At 40.2% G+C, this 24,853-nt stretch overlaps 1 protein-coding gene across 1 annotated transcript in view; it reads right to left on the bottom strand.

The window, feature by feature from the left end:
• Positions 1–18,333: 18,333 nt before the first annotated feature.
• GABRR3 (gamma-aminobutyric acid type A receptor subunit rho3) overlaps positions 18,334–24,853 on the bottom strand; it is a 45,915-nt gene continuing 39,395 nt past the window's right edge. Inside the window, exon 9 of the mRNA XM_040980846.1 lies at positions 18,334–18,636. Within this exon, the coding sequence (XP_040836780.1) occupies positions 18,334–18,636 (303 nt within the window). The remainder of the gene's footprint in view (positions 18,637–24,853) is intronic.

Here is a 24,853-nt window from a genome sequence, read left to right as displayed (position 1 = left end):
GAGCACAAAAGCAAATCACATGTTCATATGGCAAGCCAACCAATCATAAACCAACCAAACACAATCCCAAAAGGAACAAATATGGTCATTATCCTTAAGTTCATCCATTAAGCTGAAGACCTATGTCCCAGCTTCCCCACCAATATAAGTTATCCTACAAGACATGCAAGCAACAACCTGGACACACTTACAAAGCTGCAGACATTCACCCCTCCCCCGCTTTTCTGCCCACATTCCACTGCTGCTAGGCCTCACCACTCCTGGAACTCCTGACAGCACACAAACCAGAAACAACATTATTATATCCATTGTCCCAGCTCAACAGTGCACAGGGACCATGCTCAAGGGATTACCTGTCCTGCATCAGCCAAGAGTCGATGTGCCAGAGTAATGGAAGCACCTGACCAGAAAGAGAGAACCTGTGCTTCATGGGCCTTTTAAAGGGGCTTGTGAGGGAAGTGGTTACATGACAATGCAATACCGTCCCCTCTCAGTTGATAGGTGAGTCACAGGTGGGCAGGAGTGAATACCTAAGTGTTGTGGACTAAGGAGTAGATGGGCAGGAACAGAAACTGGGCTTGTAGCTGAAAACACCCAGTCTAATTGGACTCAGCTGTATCCAATATCGTGGCTAATTTAGGACATGGTGGGAGTGGTTGAGGATGAAATTATCATTCCATTGCTGTTAGGACCCACCTTCAGGACAGAGGGAAGGGGACACAGCCACATTTCATTTGCCCACTGTCAATGGGTGCTGGCTATCACTGGCTGTACCCCATAACACATCTGAGTCTCACACATGGATTGCAGGGGCCCACACACTTGGACTATCTTCATTGCTTTTCTATGCATGTTTTGAGGGAACCGTATTGGAAGTGGAGCAGCCAGGACTTACAATACAACTCTGTATGGGATGCCAGCATCACCAGTAGTGCCTTAACCAGCTGTGTCACATTGCTGGCCTCCAAAGGCTGTTACATGGTTTTGATGATCCAGTACACCTGATCCACTAGGAACATGGTACCCCCTGGTCCAATATCTGTTCAAAACTATCAATAATACCAAGCCTTGAATTCTTATTATCTGTAGTTACCAGGAAAAATGCTTCATAGACTTGCCTCATCCTCATCACAATCTTATAATTACCTCCATTTTACAGTTGAGGGAACAAATCAGGGGATGTTAACTAGCCAAGGTCACACAGCTAGAAATTATATAAACAATATCATAAACAAGTCAGCCAACTCTTAGTCCCTTCTCACTGCATTACTGCTTGCCATAATCCCCATGAGGCAGAACAATTCTGGGTTCACATCAATTTTAGCTCTTGGGGCAGACCAGGCTGAATCCGTTCACGTCATCCAATGGCAAATCCGAGCACCAGAACAGAGTGTGGGTTGAGCCAGGTTTGGTCACAGCAAAAACCAGTACACAATACGGAACACCAAGGTGAGGTTACCTGTACCAGATGTGACCACAGTGCCCAACAGCACATGTGAGAACAAGGAAGGGAGGGGGCGGAGCCAGCAGGGGGAATAAGGGGTGCTCCCTAGCTGGACAGCTATTCCCACTGGAGAGCATGAGCTGGGATGGGGGCAGACCAGACTAAGCAGGGCTACAACACCTGTGCTCCTCATGTGGACTAGATCAGGTAAAAGCCAGGCTGGGCTGATTATTCCTACTGGTTCAAACAAAATTAAAGTGGGGTGAGGGCTGTTTGGGCTTAGCCGCAGCATCAGCTGGCAGAAGCTGGCCCTGGGGGCTAATTCTCTCAAGTCAAACCACAGAACCACCTGGAGAGTGCATAATCCAGGAGTGGGAGAGGCCTGGGAGGGAAATAGTGTGCTCTTCCCTCTTGGGTTACCACTCCCATGGGAGGGCACGAAAACTAGGACAGGGGCTGGGGTGGTTAGGCAGAGAGGCACCCAACAAAAACTGTGAGGGCTTGATTGTTGAGCTGGTTAGATGGAACTAAGCTTTAATACCCACTGACATGTACAAGAGCCAAATGGGATGTGGGACAGACTGGACTAGTCTGCTGCACATACTGGCAAACCAGGGTAGAGGGCAGGCCTGGTGGGGGTTATTGTGGGTCGCTCTGACTAGGCTGCAGCTTGCACTGGTTTATGTGAGTTCTGAGTACCCGCTGGGCAGAATCAGGCTGGACTGCAACACCCAATGGTTCCAGTGGAAGTCCGGACTGAAAACATTACCAACCCAGTAACTGCAACCACCAGCTGATCGGGGTGATGGACTGTGGCGGGCCCTGTACTTGCTAGTACATACAAGAATCTGGTCTGGAAACACTTCAGACAAAGTTTCTTTTGGGATCCCCCAATCGAACTGCCGGACTCAGAACCCTAACCATGAAAAGACAGAAGACAGAACAAGTCATTCAACCACTTCAGCTATATGTTGGCATTGAAAAACTGGGCAAACGGAGACTCTATGATGGACTATTTTGATCAGTGGATTCTTCAACGATCTCATCGTGCTTGGAGTGGCGAGAATGGCAGCAATGCATAAATGTTGAATTATCAAACCACTTGAGCATAAATCTCGGAGCATGCCCCACATCTGGGACCTGGGGTGGGTGGGAGACTAGGTGGACCTTCTCCCTTAATAGTCCCCTTTACCTCAGATACATGAAAGAAACAATATGGAATTAATAGTCTTACCTGTAGCCCTTGAACCTTTTTACCCTAATTAGCTATGTAAAGATTGTCAAAAATATAATTTGAAAAATGGAAAAAAAAACAATTTTAGCTCTTGGACTTTATGATGCTACGGTGTGTTGCTGTGGGTTAAGCCCCTGCCTGCAACACTGGCACATCATCAGAGAACCAGATTCTAATCCTGGCTGCTCTTCTTCCAATCAAGCCTCCTACTATTAGGTGTGGGAAATCAAGAGAAGATGACCCAATTTGGATTCTTGTCACCCATATGACAGTTCCAGGCTCCTGACTTTGGCCTGGTCTGGTGCTGAACTTTGTGTCCATTTGAGCAAAGAATGAGAAATAGGAGATCTCTGTCTCTCCCTCTACCATTTCCTTTCAGATAAATAAAATACACCTTGAAATAATGTAGAACAACATTGGGGCTATAGAAACATTTTATCTGGAAAAAAAAAAAGTAGCTTGTGTCCATTATTAAAAAAAAATCCTGGGGGCAGCCTGGTGCATCAGCTTAAGCTGCACCTGTGACATTGGTATCCCAGATCCCAGTGTATGACTAGAGTGACTTTGCTTTTGATCCAGTTCCCAGCGAATGCACTGTTTGCTGTCCAGCAGCGAGGGACTTGGTGCACAGAGCAATAATCATACACGTGTACTACTGAGAGTCAGTAGCTGAAGTTCATGAGCAGGAAAAGTCTTTTAAAGACTTACAGTCTCATAGGTATGAGGGAGGAGACAGGAGGTGGCTTATTTGCTAGCAGCAAAGGGTGGTCAATCAGTAAACAATATGTTCCAGCAGGCACCTCTCTTTGATCTGGTAGCTAAGCTTGAGGATTAGGGAGTTCTGTGTCCTCCGTGCATTTACATTTCAGCTGCTCCAGGACTTTGCCCTGAGTTCCAGGAGCTATCACACAGGATTACAGTGGGCTATGGTTTTACACTGGCAAGGATTCCCATCCATTTTCCTGTCCTCCCACAATTCACCTGGGAAGGCACTTGGAAAATCCCTCTCTGTGTCTATCACTCTGCCTTTGAAATACATAAGTTTTTTTTTAAAGCTTCAATGTCAATACAATAGATCATCTTTCTAGCATACAGCTTAGCCCAAGGGTGTCTATCAGAATGTTTCATATGGAAGTCACCTCTGTTAGGGAAAACCATGAGGCTGATATAAGAGTTTTCTCTAATAATAATAATAATGAAAATTAGCTTTCCAATATGTTTTGACATTTTCATTTATAACCCAGTTCTCTTAGCATGGCAAACAAAAAGCCTACAATGATCATTTTCCTCTTTAGACCTAACAGTACCTTGTCAGGTCTGTAAAGAAAAAGAAGCAAAACAGTGAGAGCATAGGGGAAAAATGAGTTGGGCATACCCAATGATCCACTTATCTTGACCTAGATGCTTCTAGATGCTACTGTTTTGTTAATGAACTGCGTGCACTGTTAACATCTGCTACTTTGCTGACAATGGTTTGCTTTCCACTTTTGCTTTTAGTTCACTGAGTTTCAAAATTCTTGTGCTTGGTTGTGGAAGCCAGAGAGAGACTGCAGGAGGTCCTGAGCAGTAGCATCACTGCTGACTCAGTTATCATTATGCGTCTGGGAGTCACCACCATTCAGTGGCTGGCGGTAGGCATCGTCACCCAAGCAGCAGCTACCTCCCCACTCCAATCCCCAGCACTATCACACAAAACCTTACAACATGAGCAGCAGTGCAGGGAGCCATGGTGCCTGTCACAGTCACAAGGGACAAAAAAAGTTACTGCAACTGAAAGTTTGGAACAGTAAATAAATAATGCAATGCAAGAAACAGATATGATTTCATCCACAGGAAGGCCACCCAGGAGGTAGTATCTGTACACCAGACTACCCTGAGGAAGAGTAAGTCCAGAAGGTCCCTTCACAGTGTAGGGGATGGAGAGAGGTTGGGTTGGTTGTTGATGCAGAAATGTGTGGGGAAGCAACAGATGCTACAGGATCTGGTGGGGGTCCAGTTGCAGGAAATGCATAGCATACTGTGATTCTTGCAGCAAACAGGTGAATTTCCAGAAAAGCAGGAGTGGGGAAAAGAATGAAGGATCAGAGGACCAAGCCCAACCTTGCAGCCCTACGGCAGAATGTATGACCATGGGTGACAATCAGTATTTCAACCTTCCTGTGTAAGGAGATGTGATGGGGCAGTAATGGCTACAACGAGGAGAACATGTAGACAAGAAAAATTGAAATGCATCAGGGTAAGGATAATACATGAAAACAAGAAAACACTAGGGCCCAGCGCAGTGGCCTAGCAGTGAAAGTTGCCTTGGATGCACTGAGATCCCATATGGGCACCAGTTTAATCCTGGCAGCTCCACTTCCCATCCAGCTACCTGCTTGTGGCATGGGAAAGCAGTTGAGGACAGCCCAAAGCCTTGGGACCCTGTACCTGCATGGGAGACCTGGAGGAAGTTCCTGGCTCATGGCTTCAGATTGTTGTAGCTCTGACCGTTGTGGTCACTTGGGGAGTGAATCATCAGATGGAAGATCTTCCTCTCTGTATATCTGACTTTGCAATGAAAAATAAATAAATAAACTCAAAAAAAAAAAAAGAAAAGAAAACACTAAATCACAGGGTGCCAGATATGAAATCCATTGAGAATTGATCCCTGCCTCAGGCTGAGCAGTAAATGTCAACCACCATCGCTAGCATCATCGGGTTTTGTCTTCAAACAGGACGAGTGAATATGAAATTCCAGCAACAGGAAATCAACATTGAGGCTAATGCTGTGGCATACTGGCAAGGCTTCTCTGTGTGGTTCCAGCATTTATATGTGCACTGGTTTGTGTCCCAGATGCTCCACTTCCAATCCAGCTCCCTGCTTATGGCCTGGGAAAGCAGCCAGGACGGCCCAAGTTCCTGGGACTCTGCACCCACGAGGGAGACCCAGAATAAACTCGAATCAACCCAGCACTGACTGTTGCAGTCATTTAGGGCATGAACCAGAGAGTGATGGCTATCTCTCTGTCTCTCTTTGTAACTCTTTCAAATAAAACCAATCTTTCTTTTTAAAGAAGAAATCAACAAAAGATTGCAGCTGAAGCTCTTACATGCTGGCTTTTTGCCCAATGACCAGATTGACCAGAACTGTCTGTGGTATATATGGAGCATGGGGTTTTTACTTACGTTAAATGCACCTCTTTTTAGTAATGACAAGTATTAAAAATAAAAGTCTATTTTTCTCAATACACCCTTTAAATTATTTTATGATATTTTGTCAAGCTGAGATTGTCAATAAATTCATTTTTAATTTGCAAGAAAAGTTTACAACTTGATTTTTTTAAAAGTCAACAATCTGTGCACCTGTTAACAGAAGTTATAATTTTTTTCTTCCAGAGAACAAGAAGTAGACTTTTATTCACTTTTCCAACTTCCTTATTCCAAGGAGTCATTTAAAAGTCAGTTACTGTGTGTCTATAATTCATTTTCTCTTGAAAAGAAATTACTCAGCTCTCCAGATCTGCTCAGAAGAGCTGCACAAGCCTTCTTACCTCCTCACCACCCAGACTCTAAATCAATACACTAGAGAGCCTCTTGTGGATACTGGGAGCCAGAGGTCAAGAAGCTAGAAGAAAGAAGAACATTCCCTCCATACCTTGTTTAGGACATATACCCTGAGATTGACTTGTCCATGATTCTTAGCAAAATAAGTTACACTTCTGCAGAGGTGCTTTATGCTCATACTCTTCAGGTTGCTTTGTTGAAAACCTCTTTCCAGAGCCTAGCTTGTCTTTCCCTTATTTGACCTCCGAAGCTGTTCTTGCTGCACAGCCTTTGGCTTTCAGCTGCTCCATTGTGGCTCCTAGCCAGGCCTGTCCTCCCTAGTTACCAAGTTACCAAAGTGCAGCCCATTTTACCGCCCCATCTGATCAGATGATACTGGACACGGAATTTAAGACTTGTAGTGTGTAAATGTACTTTTTATAGTTATGAGATCCAGCTGGGGATTGAGGGCACATATATATTTGGACAATTTTCTTTCTTCACGGGCCCGGCGTGGTGGCACAAGTGGTTAAGGTCCTCGCCTTGAACGCCCAGGATCCCATATGGGCGCCGGTTCTAATCCCTGCAGCCCCGCTTCCCTTCCAGCTCCCTGCCTGTGGCCCGGGAAAGCAGTCAAGGACAGCCCAAAGCTTTGGGACCCTGCACCCGTGTGGGAGACCCAGAAGAGGCTCCTGGCTTTGGATCGGCATAGCATCGGCCGTTGCGCTCACTTGGGGAGTGAATCATTGGACGGAAGATCTTCCTCTCTGTCTCTCCTCTCTGTATATCTGCCTTTCCAATAATAAAAATAAATCTTAAAAAAATTTTTTTCTTTCTTCATTAACACTGCCTCCTCACTTACAAAGCAAGATTACACCAATATTCTATGATGTCCCGTTTACCTTGTGTGGTAATTTCCACATTGTGAGAATAATCAGTCTGAAGCCATTCATTCTATAAGCAACAAGAAGTTGGTAAACTTACTAATGTTTGTCTTTTTGTTTTAAAATCTGATTTTATAATGCTACTGTGCTGCATGACTCCAGAAGGTATCCCTCGTGTTTTACACAATGTGTATGTCACTTCTTGTATTTATATTCACATTGATCCAAAAAGATTTAAATTATTTCTTTCTTCTGCATGATTCTACCATATCATCATTACTAATTGCCATTTTTACCATAAGAAAATTGAAACAATAAAGTTAAAAAAAAACTTCCTCAAAATTAAAGAACCATTGGCTACTAAACTGGCACTTAAATCAAAACCCCATTGTTTTCATTTGGATTGCTTTGACAATATACAATAGGGTGAGTGACTTAAAAACAAGGAAGTCCAAGATTAAGGCACTGGGAAATTCTTGATTTCTCTCTACCTGGTGTAGGCTCTCTTGGTGTAGGTTGATGGAGGACTGGAGGCAAGGCAGCTAGTCGTCTGGGAACTCTGTTACAACAGTACTAGCAACATTCATGAAGGAGCCACCCTCATGATCTACGCTCCCCTCTGAGTCTCATCTCTTCCCACAGCCTTACTCCCACTCCAATGATTCACTTTCAACATGTGCATTTTGGGAGGACATAAACATTCATCATAGCACCCATGCTGCCCCTCAGTTACTACTTTCTCTGAAACTCTCTTCATCTGTAAAAGTAGGTGGCTTTACCTAACTCATAAAGTGGCCACAAACCTCAGGTAAAACAAAGCACGTGGGAGAGCTAAAATTGTAAAATGCTAGTAACTTGAAGAAAATTATTGTTAAATTCTATTGAACGTAGTTCCACAGAATGAATAATGAACTTGAAACTTTTGCACACATATGCTTTCTTTATATGTCACTTTATTTGTGAAACTCATTTAGGCCTTTTCAAATCGATGCACTTATGTCAGCATGAATTTCATCTTGGGCTTTTTGCAACTTTAGAAACACCAGATTTGTTTAAACAAATCTTCCAAGATTATAATTACGATGCATCTCACAGAACTGAATAATATTTTGAACAAGTATACCATCACTGTATGAGATTATCTTTTACATATTTTATACAACCATGACTTGCAGACTGGAAAGGGATAGGAAACGTGCTTTCTCCAATTCTGAGAACCAGAACATATTTTGGCCGAGTAGTTACCAAACGTTCACAAAATGCAATTGGGTGAGTAATCTATTTCTTTTCTTGCTTACTACTTAATTATTTTTAGAGTCCATTCCTATAAGCAAGTTAACGTCAGACAGAATGATGGTTTTTATTGAATATTTTATTGAACTGGACTTCTCTTTCCTAACAGCCCTGCACCTGCAGAACATTTGTAGAAAATTATATTAAAATGAATTAAGACAGTTTATTTTGATGGAAAATTTTTGAAAATTCATATATGCAAGGAAGTCCTCAGAGATCATGAAATTGCATCTTATGAAAATCTGTGGGAAAAGACCAGATTTTTTTTTTTTTTACCAAATACACTTATCTTTTCATTTCATTTTCCATAAGCTTTTGGATATATCCAATTTTCCAATGATTTTCTCCTGTAAAGATTTCTATTGATACGATATCCATGTCTCTAAAATGGACTTGTCCATGGGTTTCATAAAATAACACTCCTGCAAAATACTTAAGAATCTTTATATTCAGGCCCAGCACAGTGGCTCAATGGCTAAATCTTCCACTTGGAAGTGCCGAGATCCACGACTTGTACTGGTTCGTGTCCTGGGTGTTCCACTTCCCTTCCAACTTCCTGTTTATGACCTGGGAAAGCAGTGGAGGATGGCCCAAATCCTTGGGGCCCTATATTTACATGGGAGATGCAGAAGAAGCTCCTGACTCGTGGCTTTCAATCAGCTTAGCTCCAGTCATTGTGGCCCTTTGGGGAGTAAACCAGCAGACAGAAGACCTTTCTGTCTTTCCCTCTTTCCATAAATCTGGTCTGCCTTTCCAATAAAAATAAATAAATCTTCAAAAAAAGTTTATATTCTTTGGGTTGCTTTGCTAAAAGGTAAGCAAGCTCTTAGCAAAAATATTTCCTGGGAGACTGACAAAATACAGAGACAGGTGAGAGAAACCAACATCATAATAGTACCTTTGCTGACTCATTTTCCTTTTAAAATCTAACATGATAACTCAACAAGGATCAATTAATTGATCTCTCATGTGGTATTAATATGGAACCAATGAGTGTACTAGTGGATTTTTTTAAACTTTCAAGAAAGATAAAAATACACTTTTTTATTATTTCTGGCCTAAGCTGTAGCACTCTTTAGTGTGAGCCAGAATGGGTGTGGATCACTCAGGCTAACTGTAGTACCTACCAGTAAGTGCCAGGACCAGGGGCTTGCCATGTCAGTCTGGGCAGCAGCACTTGTTGGCATGCATGAGATCTGGGGCCATGAGTGAGCCTAGTCGGGGAACTTGGGGCACTCCCCAGCTAGGCTGGAGCTCCTGCTGGTGAGTGTGAGAGCTGAGGCTCGCTGCAGTTCAGATTATTCCATTTTTACACATGGGTCATCAATATAATAAATGTAAAAACCCACGTTGACTAAGTGCACTCACGAGGAATTCTATTAATACGTCTCACATCATAAAACTACTAAATTATACCATGACAGAATCAAGCAATGAAAATAACCTGAGTTATAGTAAAAGGGCTAAAGGATTTCATGACAGAGTCAAATAATGCAAATAAATTTAATAATTTGAAATGAGATGATTATTTCAGCCAAGATAGTATGTTATATTGACTACTTGGTGAGCAACATGCAATTGATTGCTCAAAGGTAGACAATCTTTTATACAAATGAGAGATAATCATCTGATTATATTAATTTAAATCAGGGTCATTGTCCAACTTAATCAAATATAATTGATTCTACGGTCAAATATAAATTATCCTCTAGGATGTACAATATGGAGCTTCAAGGAGGTCATTTTGCAAAGCAAGCACATTTTCAGCCCTACTCATTCCTTTCCTTTGCCTTATTTTTAGTTTTTGCTTCTAATTCATATTATGAGTCATAATTATTAGAGTTTAATTATTAGAGTTTATTTTCACAAAATTTCTGTTTTCTTTAATGTCTGCCCAATTGCACATCTATTTAGAAGCTTTTTAGTAGATCCTGAGGCTGGCTTCCCAATGATTCATACTTTAACCTAAATATGACCTCACCCAACTCAACCTAATTAACAAAAAATATTTTAGGTTATTCTGGGGTGGTGTGGTTGATTTGAAAAATTTGCTTAACACCTAAGTTTGTTTTGATACCACTTCTCTGAAGTGTCAAATATTTCAAAGCAACTGTATTAAGGTTATCTGATGAAGTAAGGGAAGAAAACAAATGTGGCTGGAAGTACTTCTTTCCATTCTTAGGATGCCTTGTGAAGTTGGCTAATTTTGGAAATACTGGGACCTATATACCATTTGTAAGGGACACGGTCTTGAATCTTGAATCTCAAAAAAACTTAATATTTAATAGTGCATAATGTACTTAAAAAGAGTTGCTAATGACATTAGAACTCATCTACTTTTCCTAAGGTGGTCAACTAACAGTACAATTTTTCACAAATCTTTTGGCGCTTTCTTAAGAAAGATGGTTTCTGCAATGAATTGTATTGATTCTAGGAATAAAAGTTCTGTCACATCATTCAGATGGCCTAATTGGTACTGAGACATAGTTCCATGTTTTCTACATTAAGTTAGTGTTTTGTCACTAAGAGCCAATGCGCTATGCACTGAAATACAGATGCCCCTTAGTACGTTGAAGAGCAAGCAGACATTTTTCTCTGAAAAATTGCAAAATCTCTATTTTACACGTGGCTCCATCATCAACCAACAAGCATGATGATTCAGCAGCTTGGGGTAAAATGGAAGAACTGACCGTGTTTTTACAGTGTTGAACTTGGAGTCCCCGTGTTACTAGGAAGTAGTGATAATCCTGAAACAGTTTTGTATTATGAGGAGTGACTAACCCACCCTCAAATTTCACAAGATCTACTTCTATCATTCCTTAGTGAATGTAGTTCTCTTGCTTCCCTGCCTGTTTGAGATCCTTGACTCTTTTGTTTTTTTTTTTTTCAAGACATTCTTCATCAATGAATGTTCTTCCTATCATGATAGATGCAATACAATTTCCCCCTTCGACATTTAGTATTTTATATCTCCCAGGTTTTTTTTTCAGATAAAACAAAACAAACTTTGAGCTCTTGGTTAAATATGCAAGAATCAACTTGCAGTTGGAAAGTGATATTACATTGAAATTTCCAGAACTTTGTAACATGATGGATTGTTTTAATGCAGTGTTTACAGAGAAGAAGTAGGTGGCTCCATTCCAAAAATGATGTAGTCATGGTGTAATCTTGACTACTATGCTAAGGCCCTGTCAGGAAATAGCAGCAGCCCCAAGGGCAGAATTGTATTTGAGATAGCAATTTCCTTCCTACTTTTTCTTAGAGGGTGTTGTTTGATCTAATTGGAATTTTGATCTTAGTAATGATTACAGAATTCAGTTTATTTCCTTTTCTCATTAATCTTCATGCTAAAAATCATATAGAGGGGGTGGGTACTGTGGATAGGGTTAATCTTGGGATGCCTGCATCCCTACATCTGTATGTCTGGTTAGAGACCTGGTTTCTCAACTTCTGATTTAACTTCATCCTGAAGTCCTAAGAAGGCAGTAAACAATGGCTCACGGGCTTGGGATCCAGTTATTCACATGGGAGACCTTCATGCAGTTTCAGAACCGAGTGTGGCATGGCCCAGCTCTGGATATTGCAGACATTTGGAATGTGAACCAATAAATGGAAGATATTTTTTCTCTCTCTTTTTAAATGAAAGATTAAATAAACTTTTTAAAAAGTATGTGATTGAGAATCCTGCACCCCATATCAAAGTGGCTGTGTTCAAATATCAGTTATGTCTTCACTCCAGCTTCCTGCAATTCCCATGGAGAAAGCGGGCATTTGCGCTCCATCACACATATGGGAAGCCTGGATGGAGTTGCTAGCTCCTGCGCATTTGGGGAGTGAACCAGAAACATGCTCACTTTTTCTAATTTATAAAGAAAATGCTTAAGTGGAAAATATGTATGTATAAGAGTGTGTTGTGTGATTTAAAACAATTGAGAAGTGACATAATGAAGACCAGTGGACATTACTCATAAAGACTTACTCTCTTGCAAGGATTAAGACAACATTGGGCTAGTGTGGTAGCTCAACAGGCTAATCCTCTGGCAGTGCCAGCATGCCAAATAGGCACCAGTTCATGTCCCAATTGCTCCACTTTCAATCTAGCCCCCTGTCTATGGTCTGGGAAAGCAGTGGAAGATGGCTCAATTCCTTGGGCTACTGCTTCCATGTGGGATACCCTGGATCTTGGCTTTGACTTGGTTCATTCTGGCCATTGAGGCTATTTGTGAGTGAACCAACAGATGGAAGATCTCTCTGTCTCTCTGTCTTTCCATCTCTGTAAATATGTCTTTCAAATAAAAATAAATATATATATTTTAAAAAGACAACATGACCACAAATTATGATTTTTTTGTGAACTTATATACAACTATGCATAATCTTAATTATTCCCCTGCTTAACAAAGGTTTGTAATGGCAAGGCAGTCATGGAAGGAAAGCAGTTTCAGGAAACCATGTTTTATGTAATAATTTTATACAGTGCTGAAACTTGCTTTATAAAGATGCAAGTTCAGTAGTTATATGCATGAATGTTCTTCTTTAGGGGAGTAAGGGAATTATTTAAAACAAAAGGCTTCTTCAGTTACAGTTATCTATAGTCTAAGAGTTCCAAGGGAGAGAGATATGTGACAGAGGTTTTAGTGGCAAACAGGAAATCTTACAAATGAAATATGTACTTAAATATGAGTATGGCTGTGATTCATTTGTTTCTAAAATAATTTTACTTCTAAATAATTGTACAATACTAATCACTACCCACTGTAGTAGCACACACATGAAATAAGTTTAATACCCCACAGATGGAGATAGATTAAGTAAGTTATAATGTTCTCATTTAGTAGTCTATTTGCATCATATAACACTTGGTTAGCAGGGAAAAAAAGGCATACAAATTATTTATAGAGGCTCTGGCAATGTGGTGCAGCAGGTTAAGCCATGATCTGCAACACAGCACCCCATATGGGTGCCAGTTTGGATCCTGGCACTTGCACTTCTGCTTCAGCTCCCAGCTGAATATGCCTGGGAACGTAGCGTATGATGGCCCAAGTGCTTGGGTCCCTGAACCCATATAGCAGGTCCAGATGGAGTTCTGGGCTTCTCTGGCTTCTGCCTGGAACAACCCCAGTCATTATGGCCATTCAGGGAATGAACCAGCAGATGGAAGATCTCTCTATCTCTGCCTTTCTTTCTGTAACTCTGCTTTTCAAATAACCAATAAGTAGATCTTAAAATAAAAATATTATTTATAATCCAGAGAAAGAGATTAAGCAATTTATGGTGTAATTTAAATCCCTTCCCCAGTAGGATACAAATTCAGCAAGTGCAGAGTACACATCCATGACACGGTTTGCAACAATATAAGTGCTTAAATTAATAAATTAAAAGTATACATGAAATAGTCCCACTAGAAAAAGTCATATACAGAAGATCTCTAAGATGATAAAGTAAAATGTTAACCATTTAATGGCATTTTATTTTTTTAAAAATATTTATTTTTCTTAGAAAGGCAAATTTACAAAGAGAAGGAAAAACAGAAAGATCTTGCTTCTGCTGGTTCACTCCCTAAGTGGCCACAATGGCTGGAGCTGAGCTGATCTGAAGCCAGAAGCCAGAAGCTTCTTCTAGGTCTCCTGCATGGGCAAAACCTTGGGTCATCCTCCACTGCTTTCCCGGGTTACTAGGAAGGAGCTGGATGGGAAGTGGAGCAGCCGGGATACAAACTGGTGCCTATATGGGATCCAGGGTGCATGCAAGGTGAGGACTTTAGCCACTAGGCCTACTGCACTGGGTTCATTTAATGATATTCTAAAAATTTAAAGAAATATTTGTTTATTTGAATGGCTGGGGGTGGGGGGAGCGAGCGAGCGAGCGAGAGAGAGAGAGAGAGAGAGAGAGAGAGAATATCTTTCATTTGCTGGTTCACTCGCTAAATGGCTGCAATGATTTGTCTGAGCCAGGCCAAAGCCAGCAACCTGGACCTCCACCCATTTCTCCCATGGGGATGGTGGGGATCCAAGCACATGGACTGTCTTCTGTTGCCGTCTCAGGTGCATTAGCCAGGAGCTGGATAGAAAGACAGCTGGGCCCAGTGCCATGGCTCAGTGCCTGAATCCTCACCTTGAATGCACCGGGATCTCATGGGCACTGGTTCATGTCCTGGCTGTTCTATTTCCATTCCAGCTTGTGGTCTGGGAAAGTAGTGGAAGATGCCCCAAAGCCTTGGGACCCTGCACCCACATGGAAGACTTGGAAGAAGCTCCTGGTTCCTGGCTTTGGATTGGCTCAGTGCTGGCTCTTGTAGCCATATGGGGAGTGAACAAGCAGATGGAAGATCTTTCTCTCTGTCTCACCTTCTCTCTGTAAATCTGACTTTCCTATAAAAATAAAACAAAGCTTTGAAAAAAAAACATGAATAAAGCAGACAGCTAGAACTCAAACTGGCCTTTCAATAGGATGCTGGCACATCCCCTTCTGTAAATAAACCTGTTGTGTCACAACATTGTTCCAATCCATGGCTTTTCAGATTGTTTATTAATAACAATTTGTTTTCTTTTTAGAACAAAAGCAATTAAGCTAAGTTAAAACATAGGTTTTTCAGAGTAGTCCCAGCTTACAGAGCTGGTTGGATTATTATTTTTTTTTAATCTTAGAAAGCAGCTTATTTGCTGAAATCCTTGCCTTTTATCCAGGCTTATGCCTCAGTGAACAATCATGTACAATCTGTTCAGGATGCTCATGAGGAAATGAAGTAAAACTCAAAACGAAGTAACTATGGTATGTCTCCAAGCTATTGTCCATGTAACTGTGGTTTTACACTGCTTGGAATTAGAACTGAAACAGAAATCTTCTGACATTCTAGTGGAAATAAAAATAACACAACTAGCTCTCTTATCATAAGCCACCAGTTTGAGAAGAATCTTGGCTAAAATCCCAGGAGCTCATTTGGAATGCTGTACTAATTTCCTTGAGGCAGTAAACGGCTTTTACTTCTCAGGGTTAGACACTTATAACTGGTAAGTGCAATGCCTGTGTTTCCCAACAGTAGCAAAAGTTCACATTGGTGGTCCAGCACTTGTTCCAGAATGTTCCTCAGGAGGGATGCTCTGTGTGTTTGTGTATGTGTAGCATGATCAGAAGGGATTCTGCGTGTGTCTGTATGTAATGAAATGCAATAATGTGTTCTACTTAAAATAGTGACATGAATATACTGATGGAAAGTATTAACATCTTCAATCTTATAACTCAAATGACTTGAGAAACATCTTTGTAGAAAGAGAACAAGAGACTGGAACAGGGTAAATTCACTCTATTCTTTTGTAGATAGTTTCTTTTTGCATTTTTGTTTTTTTTTTTTTTACACATCAGTTACATATAGAGTTTGTCAGCATCAGAAATGTAATTCAACCACAGTACTCTGCTAAATTATAGCTACAAATTCTCAGCCATGTAGGATATTAATCTGTGCTGTATTTTGAAAATATAATCCTACCAAAATACTTTCCCATTAAATCAAGCCTAAAAGCCATTAAATAAGTGGTTGAAAAATTTGTTTACAATCTAACTACAATTAAATGGAGAACCATTCAAATAAACTATATTAGCTGAGTATTGCACTGTGTCCTAGAAAAATAGAATCCTTTCAAAGTAAAAAAAACCAAACACCTAAAGAGCTATACAAAGAAAATGGTATAAAGTACCTCAGAATTAATCTGCCTATGGGGGAAAGTCAAAAGAGAAAGCATTTTTCTTTTAATCTTTTGAACCTAAAAGGAAGACAATTTTCTAAAACCTTTCGATTGACAATGTAATTCCAAAACCAATCATGTTAGTAAACAAGCAGGAAGTTCTTTTTCTTTCCACCTTATGTAAAATAATTCAAATTGTTGTGGTTTGCTTTATGATGAAATAAAAAAGAAATATACTAAAGGTATATTTACTTCTTTTTTTAAAGGGTTATTTTGTTTGTATTGGAAGGCAGACCAGATTTATGGAGAGAAGGAGAGACAGAAAGATCTTTCATTTGCTGCTTTGCTCCCCAAATGGCCACAACAACAAGGGCAGAGCCAGGCCAAAGCCAGCAGCCAGGAGCTTTTCTGGGTCTCTGACATACATTCAGGGTCCGAAAGCTTTGAACCATCCTTTATGGCTTTTCCAGGCCAAAAGGGAGAGTTGAAAGGGAAGTGCAGCAGCCAGGACGCGAACCAGTGCCCTTATGGGATCCCACGTGCAAAGTGAGAATTTAACCTCTGAGCCATGGTGCTAGGCCCAAGATGCATTTACTTCATTATTCTTCTAAAGTCAAGCTCAGCCATCAAAATAGGAAGGGGAACTAGTTCTTGCTTCTTGACAAGGACTTGTCTCAAAATAACATCTTGTTCACAAGATAACAAAAAACATGCACATTGCTGACTTACAAAAAGAAATGCTGATCATCAGAAGGTTTTATGTTTAACACACATATATTTAATTCCCACTTAACATAATTTATTGGTTTAACCATGGTTGCCAAAGATCCCTTTGGGATACATAGCTTTTTCTAAAATATTTATTTATTCATTTATTTTATTGGAAAATCAGATTTACAGAGGAGAGACAAAAAGATCTTCTACATGCTGGTTTACTCCCCAAGTGACGACAACAGTCAGAGCTGAGTCAATCCAAACCCAGGAGCCAGGAGCCTCTTTTGGGTCTCCCATGCAGGTTCAGGGTCCCAAGGCTTTGGACCATCCTCAACTGTATTCCAGGCCCCAAGGAGGGATCTGGAAAGGAAGTGGAGCTGCTGGGATATGAATTGTTGCCCATACGGGATCCAGGGCACATGCAAGGTGAGGACCTTAGCCATTAGGCTACCATGCCAGACCTGGGATACACAAATTTAATTTTTTTTTTCCACCAGACAGCTGGAAGTCTCTTTAGGTATTTATAAATAGAAAGTTCATTTGCCTTCATTGACAGCATTCTCTGTCTTTCAGACCACATGTGGCAGAGTGGTCATACTACATTTATTTAAAGATTTATTTATTTTTATTGGGAAGCCTTGGGCCACCCTCCACTGCTTTCCCAGGATACAAGAAGAAAGCTATATGGGAAGTGGAGCAGCTGGGACTTGAACAGGCGCCCATATGGAATCTTGAGCATGCAAGGTGAGGATTTTAGCCATTGCACCATGCCCACATTCCATATTGTTAATATTGATGTGTTTATTATAGCTAACAGTATACCATTTTTGCTAAATTGTGCACCCAGCAATGCAGGAGTCTTATTTCACAGTCACACTTTAGTACATTACACTTCGTACAATACACTGCACAAGTTGATAGTCAAAAATATTTGTTCCGTAATTAAATATATCTAAAGAACTATAAAAGCTATAAAATGTCTACAAAGTACAATACACTATTACTATTGATTAAACTATTCATTTAACTTTAGAAATGAAGACCTAGAGAAGATTAGATCATTTCCCCCCTCAAACACAATACATTCTGAAACTTAACTGAGTAAGATCAAAGCCTTCATTGGGAATGGAGATGTACTTCCTAGGATCGTTGCCTGTTTGTGAAACAAACCACCTTGATGTAGAGTTCTTCCCTAGGAAGACTCAGTTCTGATGCATAATCTGGCACTTTGTTAACACAAAGAAACAAGCATCTTTGTATTACTGCCATACTACAACTTAATCTCTAAAGAACATTTTTATTAAGAAAGGATTCAGATGAAGTTGTTTAAAAAATGCTTCCCTATGGAAAAAAAAAATTGGCCAAAATACATATACTTCTGACTCTTATATTATGAAGTCAAAGCCTCACCTGAAACTATAACGTCCTAAACCATTCAACTTTCAGACATAAATGCTTCTCTCCTGGTTCAATTTAGTACAGTCCAACCCATATTTAAGAGGTTTCTGTGTTACACATAATCAAACTCCAATACAAGCTTTACACATTCAAAAATTCTCTTCACATGTAGACACCCCAGTAGAACAAATTAAATATAATATACACAATAGGGTATAAAATCCTACAGTAGGTGTCAATAACATGGTTGTTTTCCAGAATAACTTTACTGACGTGCTCTCCGAGGGATTTTCTTCTCTTTGCGTGGGATGAATCTGTGCTGGGTCTGCGTGCGCACCTTCCTCTCATGGAGTCCTCTTCTGAGTGTATAGAAAAAGAAGTCTGGTCCATGTCAGCCTCGCTGTCATGGTAACAACCATCAAAGGCCATCGCTTGAACTGCATCAATATTATACATTCCAGAAATCTGTCAAAAATACTTAAGTTAAGAATATGCTCTTATGAACAGAAATTATTGCGAAAATGCCAACCAGCTTTAAAAATACATCATTTAAATAACTTCTGAGAATATCTTGCTTGATGGGTCTGCTGTCTGACTAAAAGTCATTTTCATAATAAATGTAGATCGCCAGAGCTTTGTACAGCAAATAAAGCTGCTACATGTGGTGCCAGCATCTTATCTGGGTATTGGTTCAAGTCCCGGCTGCATCACTTAAAATTCAGCTCCCTGCTGATGTGCCTGGGAAAGTAGCAGAGAATAGTTTAAGTACTTGAATCCCTGTATCCACACAGAGACCCAGTAGAAGCTCCAGCCTCCTGCTTCTAACTGGACCAGTTCTGGCAATGGCAAACATTTGGGGAATGGATCAGCAGATTAAAGATCTTGATCTCTCTCTTTCTCTGTAGTTTCCTTTCAAGGAAATAAATAAATTTTTTAAAAAATGTAAAACAACATTTTGCAGAGTCTGTTTATAATAATGATTTAGTAAAAACCTTATATTTATTTATTTATTTAAAATATTTATTAATTTTTTTTGGAAATGCAGATTTACAGAGAGAAGGAAAGACAAACATCTTCCATCTACTGATTCACTCCCTGAGTGGCTGCAACAGTAGGAGCTGAGCCGATCTGAAGCCAGGAGTCTGTTTTGGATTTCCCAAGCAAGTGCACAATCCCAAGAGTTTGAGTCATGCTCTACTGCTTTCCCAGGCCATAAGCAGAGAGCTGGATGGGAAACTGGAGAAGCTGGGAAATGAACCAGCACCCATATGTGAGTTCAGCACATGGAAGCAGAGGACTTAGCCACTGAGCCATTGCACTTGACCCTGTATTTATTTTTAAAACTTATTCCAGTGGAGATATTTGCGCATCATACAAGTGAATGCTACATGATTACCAGGTAAATGTTTTCTAATTCAATTCTGGTCTGACCGACACATACAATACATGTTTTCTCTTTGTTTCACATATTTCCTATATTTCTGAATAGGATGAATGGTTCCCTATGAATTTGTGAGCAGAAGTTGAATATGACTTACCAAACCATCAACATAAGCTGATTGAATTTGCTTTTCAATGTATTTTTCCCCCACTATATAAGGAATACAGAAGCATGCCTAGATAGTGTACTTTTTGTCCAAAACCAGAACAGCATCCCTGGTGATCTCAAATGCTTAAACTGGGGATGTCTGAAGGAATGATTTTAGCTGCCTTTTTAAAATGTAAATTGGGGGCCCGGCACGGTGGCGCAAGTGGTTAAGGTTCTCGCCTTGCATGCCCAGGATCCCATATGGGCTCCAGTTCTACTCCTGCAGCCCCGCTTCCCTTCCAGCTCCCTTCCAGCTCCCTTCCAGCTCCCTTCCAGCTCCCTTCCAGCTCCCTTCCAGCTCCCTGCCTGTGGCCCGGGAAAGCAGTCGAGGACGGCCCAAGGCTTTGGGACCCTGCATCCGCGTGGGAGACCCGAAGAAGCTCCTGGCTTTGGATCGGCATAGCACTGGCCATTGCACTCACTTGGGGAGTGAATCATTGGACGGAAGATCTTCCTCTCTGTCTCTCCTCTCTGTATATCTGACTTTAAAAATAAAATCTTTAAAAAAGAAAAAGTAAATTGGCCAGGTTTTCCTGTTTAGGCTTAAAAGCACCTACAAATGATACTAACATAGCCCAATTAAGCAATATGAAACAGGCATATTTTTTTCTGAGGGAGCAAATTGTCGGTGCTTTCTGGCTGTAGCGTTGGATTGAATCTAACCTAATTTTTTTGGTGAACATGGTCCACTGAGGGAGTTCTCACCAGCATGGAGCGGTGTCCAGGAAGCAGTTGCTACTTACTAATTACTTTTAAGAAAACAACATTACTTCTTGAGCTGTAGGGAAGATGAACAAACGTGGAAAGGCTCTATAAATTTTTTTGGAATTCAAAATGGAGCTCACAGAGTGAATTCCACCAAAATGTCCATTTGACTCAGAGATTTAAAGACCTAATATTTCATTGAATTCAAGAGACATGAAGACTATTTGTGCATTCTGTGAAGTAACCAAGGATCCACACCTGAAATATGTTGTCCTTTTTTTGTTGTTTCAATTGTAAAAATTTTCTATAATAAAATGAAAATGAATAAAAGAAACACATGAGAACAAGACTGGACAATCTTGAATAGTTAATAATAACAATAATATATTCAACCCTGGATATGGAGATGGAAGAACTTCACAGTCTCTGCATGGTTTTCCCAGCTGCACAAAACAGAGTGATCCATTTACTATTTACTTTTTAAACATTTCTTTAGCTCTTAAAGAAGACTATCTTCTCTGAAAAACAGGGGTTTACTTTCCCATATTAAGATAATCTAAAAAAAAAGATAATCTAGGAATATATACCTATTTGATTACATTTTATAGAATGCACATTGGCAATAGGCTATTTCCTTCAAGTTTCATTTCAGCCCCATAGGTAAGCACATAGTTAAGGCATATTGTAACTGAACTATGGATTTGAGTATTTTAGACTTAGTTCTAGAACCTGGAGGTATGAAGATATTTGGATGAAGGAATAAGAAAGAAATTAATTTCTGGCCAAAGGTCAACATAAGGGATAATTTTTCCATGGCCATTGCTGTTCTGCCAGATGTCAGTATCAGAGTAGATAGTAGCTGGGATGTGTGTGTGTGTGTGTGTGTGTGTGTGTGTGTGTGTGTGTGATCAAGGCAGGTAGTAGTGGATGGAGGTTGTGGTGAGTGTAAACAGTTGGTAGTGGAAGCAATGGGTGGTGGTGGTAAAGGTATTTCTGTGGGTAGTGATGGTGGTAGGTGAGGAAATGGGGTTGTGGTGGTGAGAGGTGAAAGGTGTTGGTGATGATAGTGGTAGAGGATGTATACGTGGTAGAGGTGGTAGCGGCAGTCGGTGGCATTGGAAATAAGGGTGGTTGATGGTGGTAGTATGTGATGATGTGTGATGGCCATACGTTAGGAAAAAGCTTTTCCTAGTTTCATGTTTTCACAGCCCCAGTATTCCAGGGCTGTCTCTCTGCCCTGTCTCATGCCAATATAGGGCTTGGGAGGAGCTACCAACATATACAAATCAGTCTCTTTTGAGGCTTTACTATGGGATCTGTTTAGGTATGCAGGTTTGTCGTAATAGCAAAAGAAATGTAGCTTACCCATGACCAAAATGGGAAGCACTTTAAAGTCCACGATGAAATATAGTGAGTCCTATATACCAAATACCAAAGTAACATTCTTGAAATTGCTATAACAGCCCTCAACAAAAGGGTTTGTCAAAAAAAATCGCTAAAACAAAACTGAAACTGTATCACAAAATTAAAAAGAAAAAGAGACTGCTATAACAATAAGAAAAGAGACATTGTTGTGTATCTCTACAAATTGTTTCTTAGGTAGAAAGAGCTGGGTGTTACCCATTAGCCCCAAATGTTCGAACCTTCGAATGTTTGGACCCCTTCCTTCTGCCCTCCCTTAACTAAGTACCCTATCCTTTCACCTCATTTGGTCTCTTTCTACCAGCCTTACAAAAACACCTGTTCCCTTAGAGGGCAAACTTCATACAATAGTCGCAGGCAGAACCTACGTTTGCTGAGTGCTTTATAAGATTCACCAAACTGTTTGGTAAAATAGTACAAAAGTGACACCATTACACAAATACACAATGCTTTCAGAAAACTTTGTTGGAACACAAAGCTTTAAAATGGTGGAGTTTAGTTGGGCACCTCTTCTGTTAACTTTAAAATCACTTACTTCTTCATTTTGTGCTTCAAATATGTAAGTAACTAGTAAACTTTCTTGGAGATAATTGTGCCTTTGAAAGGGGGAGTGTGTGGTTAGAATGAAGGTTTCCAGAGGGCTGAGGTGAGGGTGAAATGGAATGTTTATTGTTTAATGGATGCAGAGTTTCAGTCGTTCAAGAACAGAAAGTACTGGAGATTGGATGCACAACAATGCAAATTAGCTTAATACTCTGAAATGTATGTGGAAAAATAGTGGTAAGTTCTAAGTCATGCGTATTTTACTACAATTAAAAATTCAAAAGAATGTTTTAAACAGAGCACGCTTACCAACTCTAAAGAATGTCTTCATGGTGGTCCACAATAAGATTGGGAACAAAACTCAGGTAATTTGTACACATGTGTTGAATGGTAAGTGGGGCAGCAGACAGGGAGCTCAAGGACCAGGGGTAGGTGGTCAAACTTAGTTCAGTGCCTGTGTCCTGGGCTAATTACCCCATGTGAAAACATAGCAAAATGAGAAAAAAATTTATTTTATTATTTACACTTTTTTTCTGCTCCCTTCAGATTATGTAAAACATTGCTGCGTGCAGATGGGTAATCAGCCGGTGGCCCTGGTATCACTTGGAGTTGGACAGAAACATAGGTTGTTGGACTCCCCCACAAACTTGTTGATTCTGTGTTCTAACCAGAGCCAGGTGATGCATATGTGTACCATTGCTGGGGGCTGGGATAAAGACCCCGATTCACATACACCTGCACGTCGTCTCTGTGTATATATGACACACACTCACAGACATGCACTGTCAACAAAGAAATGAAAGCATGTGCAATAAAACAAAACCAGCTCCTGTTGGAGCTTTGACCCAGAGAATAGAAAACGAAAGAATGATGTTAGCAATCCAAGAGCTCTGACTTGCAACCAAAGCTATGTTGGCTGTGAATCTTTAGGCAAATCACTCCATTGAGCTTGTGTGTTTTATGTATAAAATAGAGATGGTACTTTTTGCAAGTTCTATATCAGGAAAGTAATATGAAAATTTAGTTTGGGAAAATGACATAAAAACACTGTGAAGACATGAAATGCTCTTACTAGCAGTGTAAAAAAAATTAAATGATGTTGTGGATATATATAAGGACTCCCTTAAGGATTTCTTAAATCAATGTGAATTCATTTCATTAAGATTACATATTTACTATATATAAATATATCATTGAGGCTGATAAATAAATTACCCAATATTACTGGTCTAGTGTATGACACATACTATCTTCTATAATTTCTTTTAAAGATTTATTTTTATTGGAAAGGCAGATTTAGAGAGAAAGGGATTTAAAAAAAATCTTTCATCTGCTGATTCACTCCCTAGTGTCTGCAACAGCCGGAGCTGGGCAGATCAGGAAACAGGAGCCAGGGGCTTCTTCAGGGTCTCCCACATGGGCATAGGGTCCCAAGGCTTTGGGTCATCCTCCATTGCTTTTCCAGGACACAAGCAGGGAGCTGGATGGGAAGTGGAGTAGCCAGTACATGAACCAGTGCCTATATGGGATCCCAGAGCTTGCAAGGTGAGGATTTAGCCACTACGCCATTGTGCTGAACCCTCCCCATATCGTTTCTTATAAGAATGGAGAACTGTGGCCAAATTCTTTGTGAAGTAAAGCAGCTAGGGAATAATCCATTCACATTGATTAAGTAGAGTCACAGAAAGTATGTGAGCACAGATGGCACCTTGTTTCCAGTATATTGTGGGAAGAAGAATTTGCCTTTATGCTCTGCCACTCTTCTGACTGACAAGAAGAAAATAAGTAAATAAATCCTGGTTCTTAGTGGTGAACAAACATATGGGTTGAGAGCACAACTTCTGAGTCAAGGAGATCCAGAAAACACCTTGACTTTTCCTTAGCTGTTTGACCTGGGCAGAGTAAGCACCATCTGCATTAAGTTCACTTTGTGAAATGAGGGTGATAAGATGCTGACTTTTCAGGCTATGAGAATTAAATTACATAATATATTTTGGGTGGTGGTAAAATGCCAATATATAGTAAACATTTCCCACATGTTAACTATCATCAACATCATAATCATGATTATCATCATCTATTGGAAAGAATATGCCTTGCACATCAACTTCTTCTATACAATAGGTACTTTCAGGGGAGGGGAGTTTACTAAAATAAATTCTTAACATGCAAAAACTCCTGGTGAAGGTCACTGAACATGCCAGGAAACCAGCCAACACAGAGCAGAACTTAAATTCAGTGCTAAATTGTCATGAGTTTGTGAACTTTCATCTTGTCAACACATGTGGATTTTAATATAATAGATCTTCAAATTGTTCACCAAAAGTGTGTATTATGAAAAACTATGATGGATGTCAAAATTTTTACACAGGAACAAATTTGTCTTTGATTTTTACTTTCCATGAACATTTTCAATTATCTTTG

The sequence above is a fragment of the Ochotona curzoniae genome, unplaced genomic scaffold (genome assembly GCF_017591425.1).
Source record: "Ochotona curzoniae isolate NIBS_2020 unplaced genomic scaffold, NIBS_Ocur_1.0 contig_3498, whole genome shotgun sequence".
NCBI classification, from domain to species: Eukaryota; Metazoa; Chordata; class Mammalia; order Lagomorpha; family Ochotonidae; genus Ochotona; species Ochotona curzoniae.
This window is presented reverse-complemented; position numbering and strand designations above follow the sequence as displayed.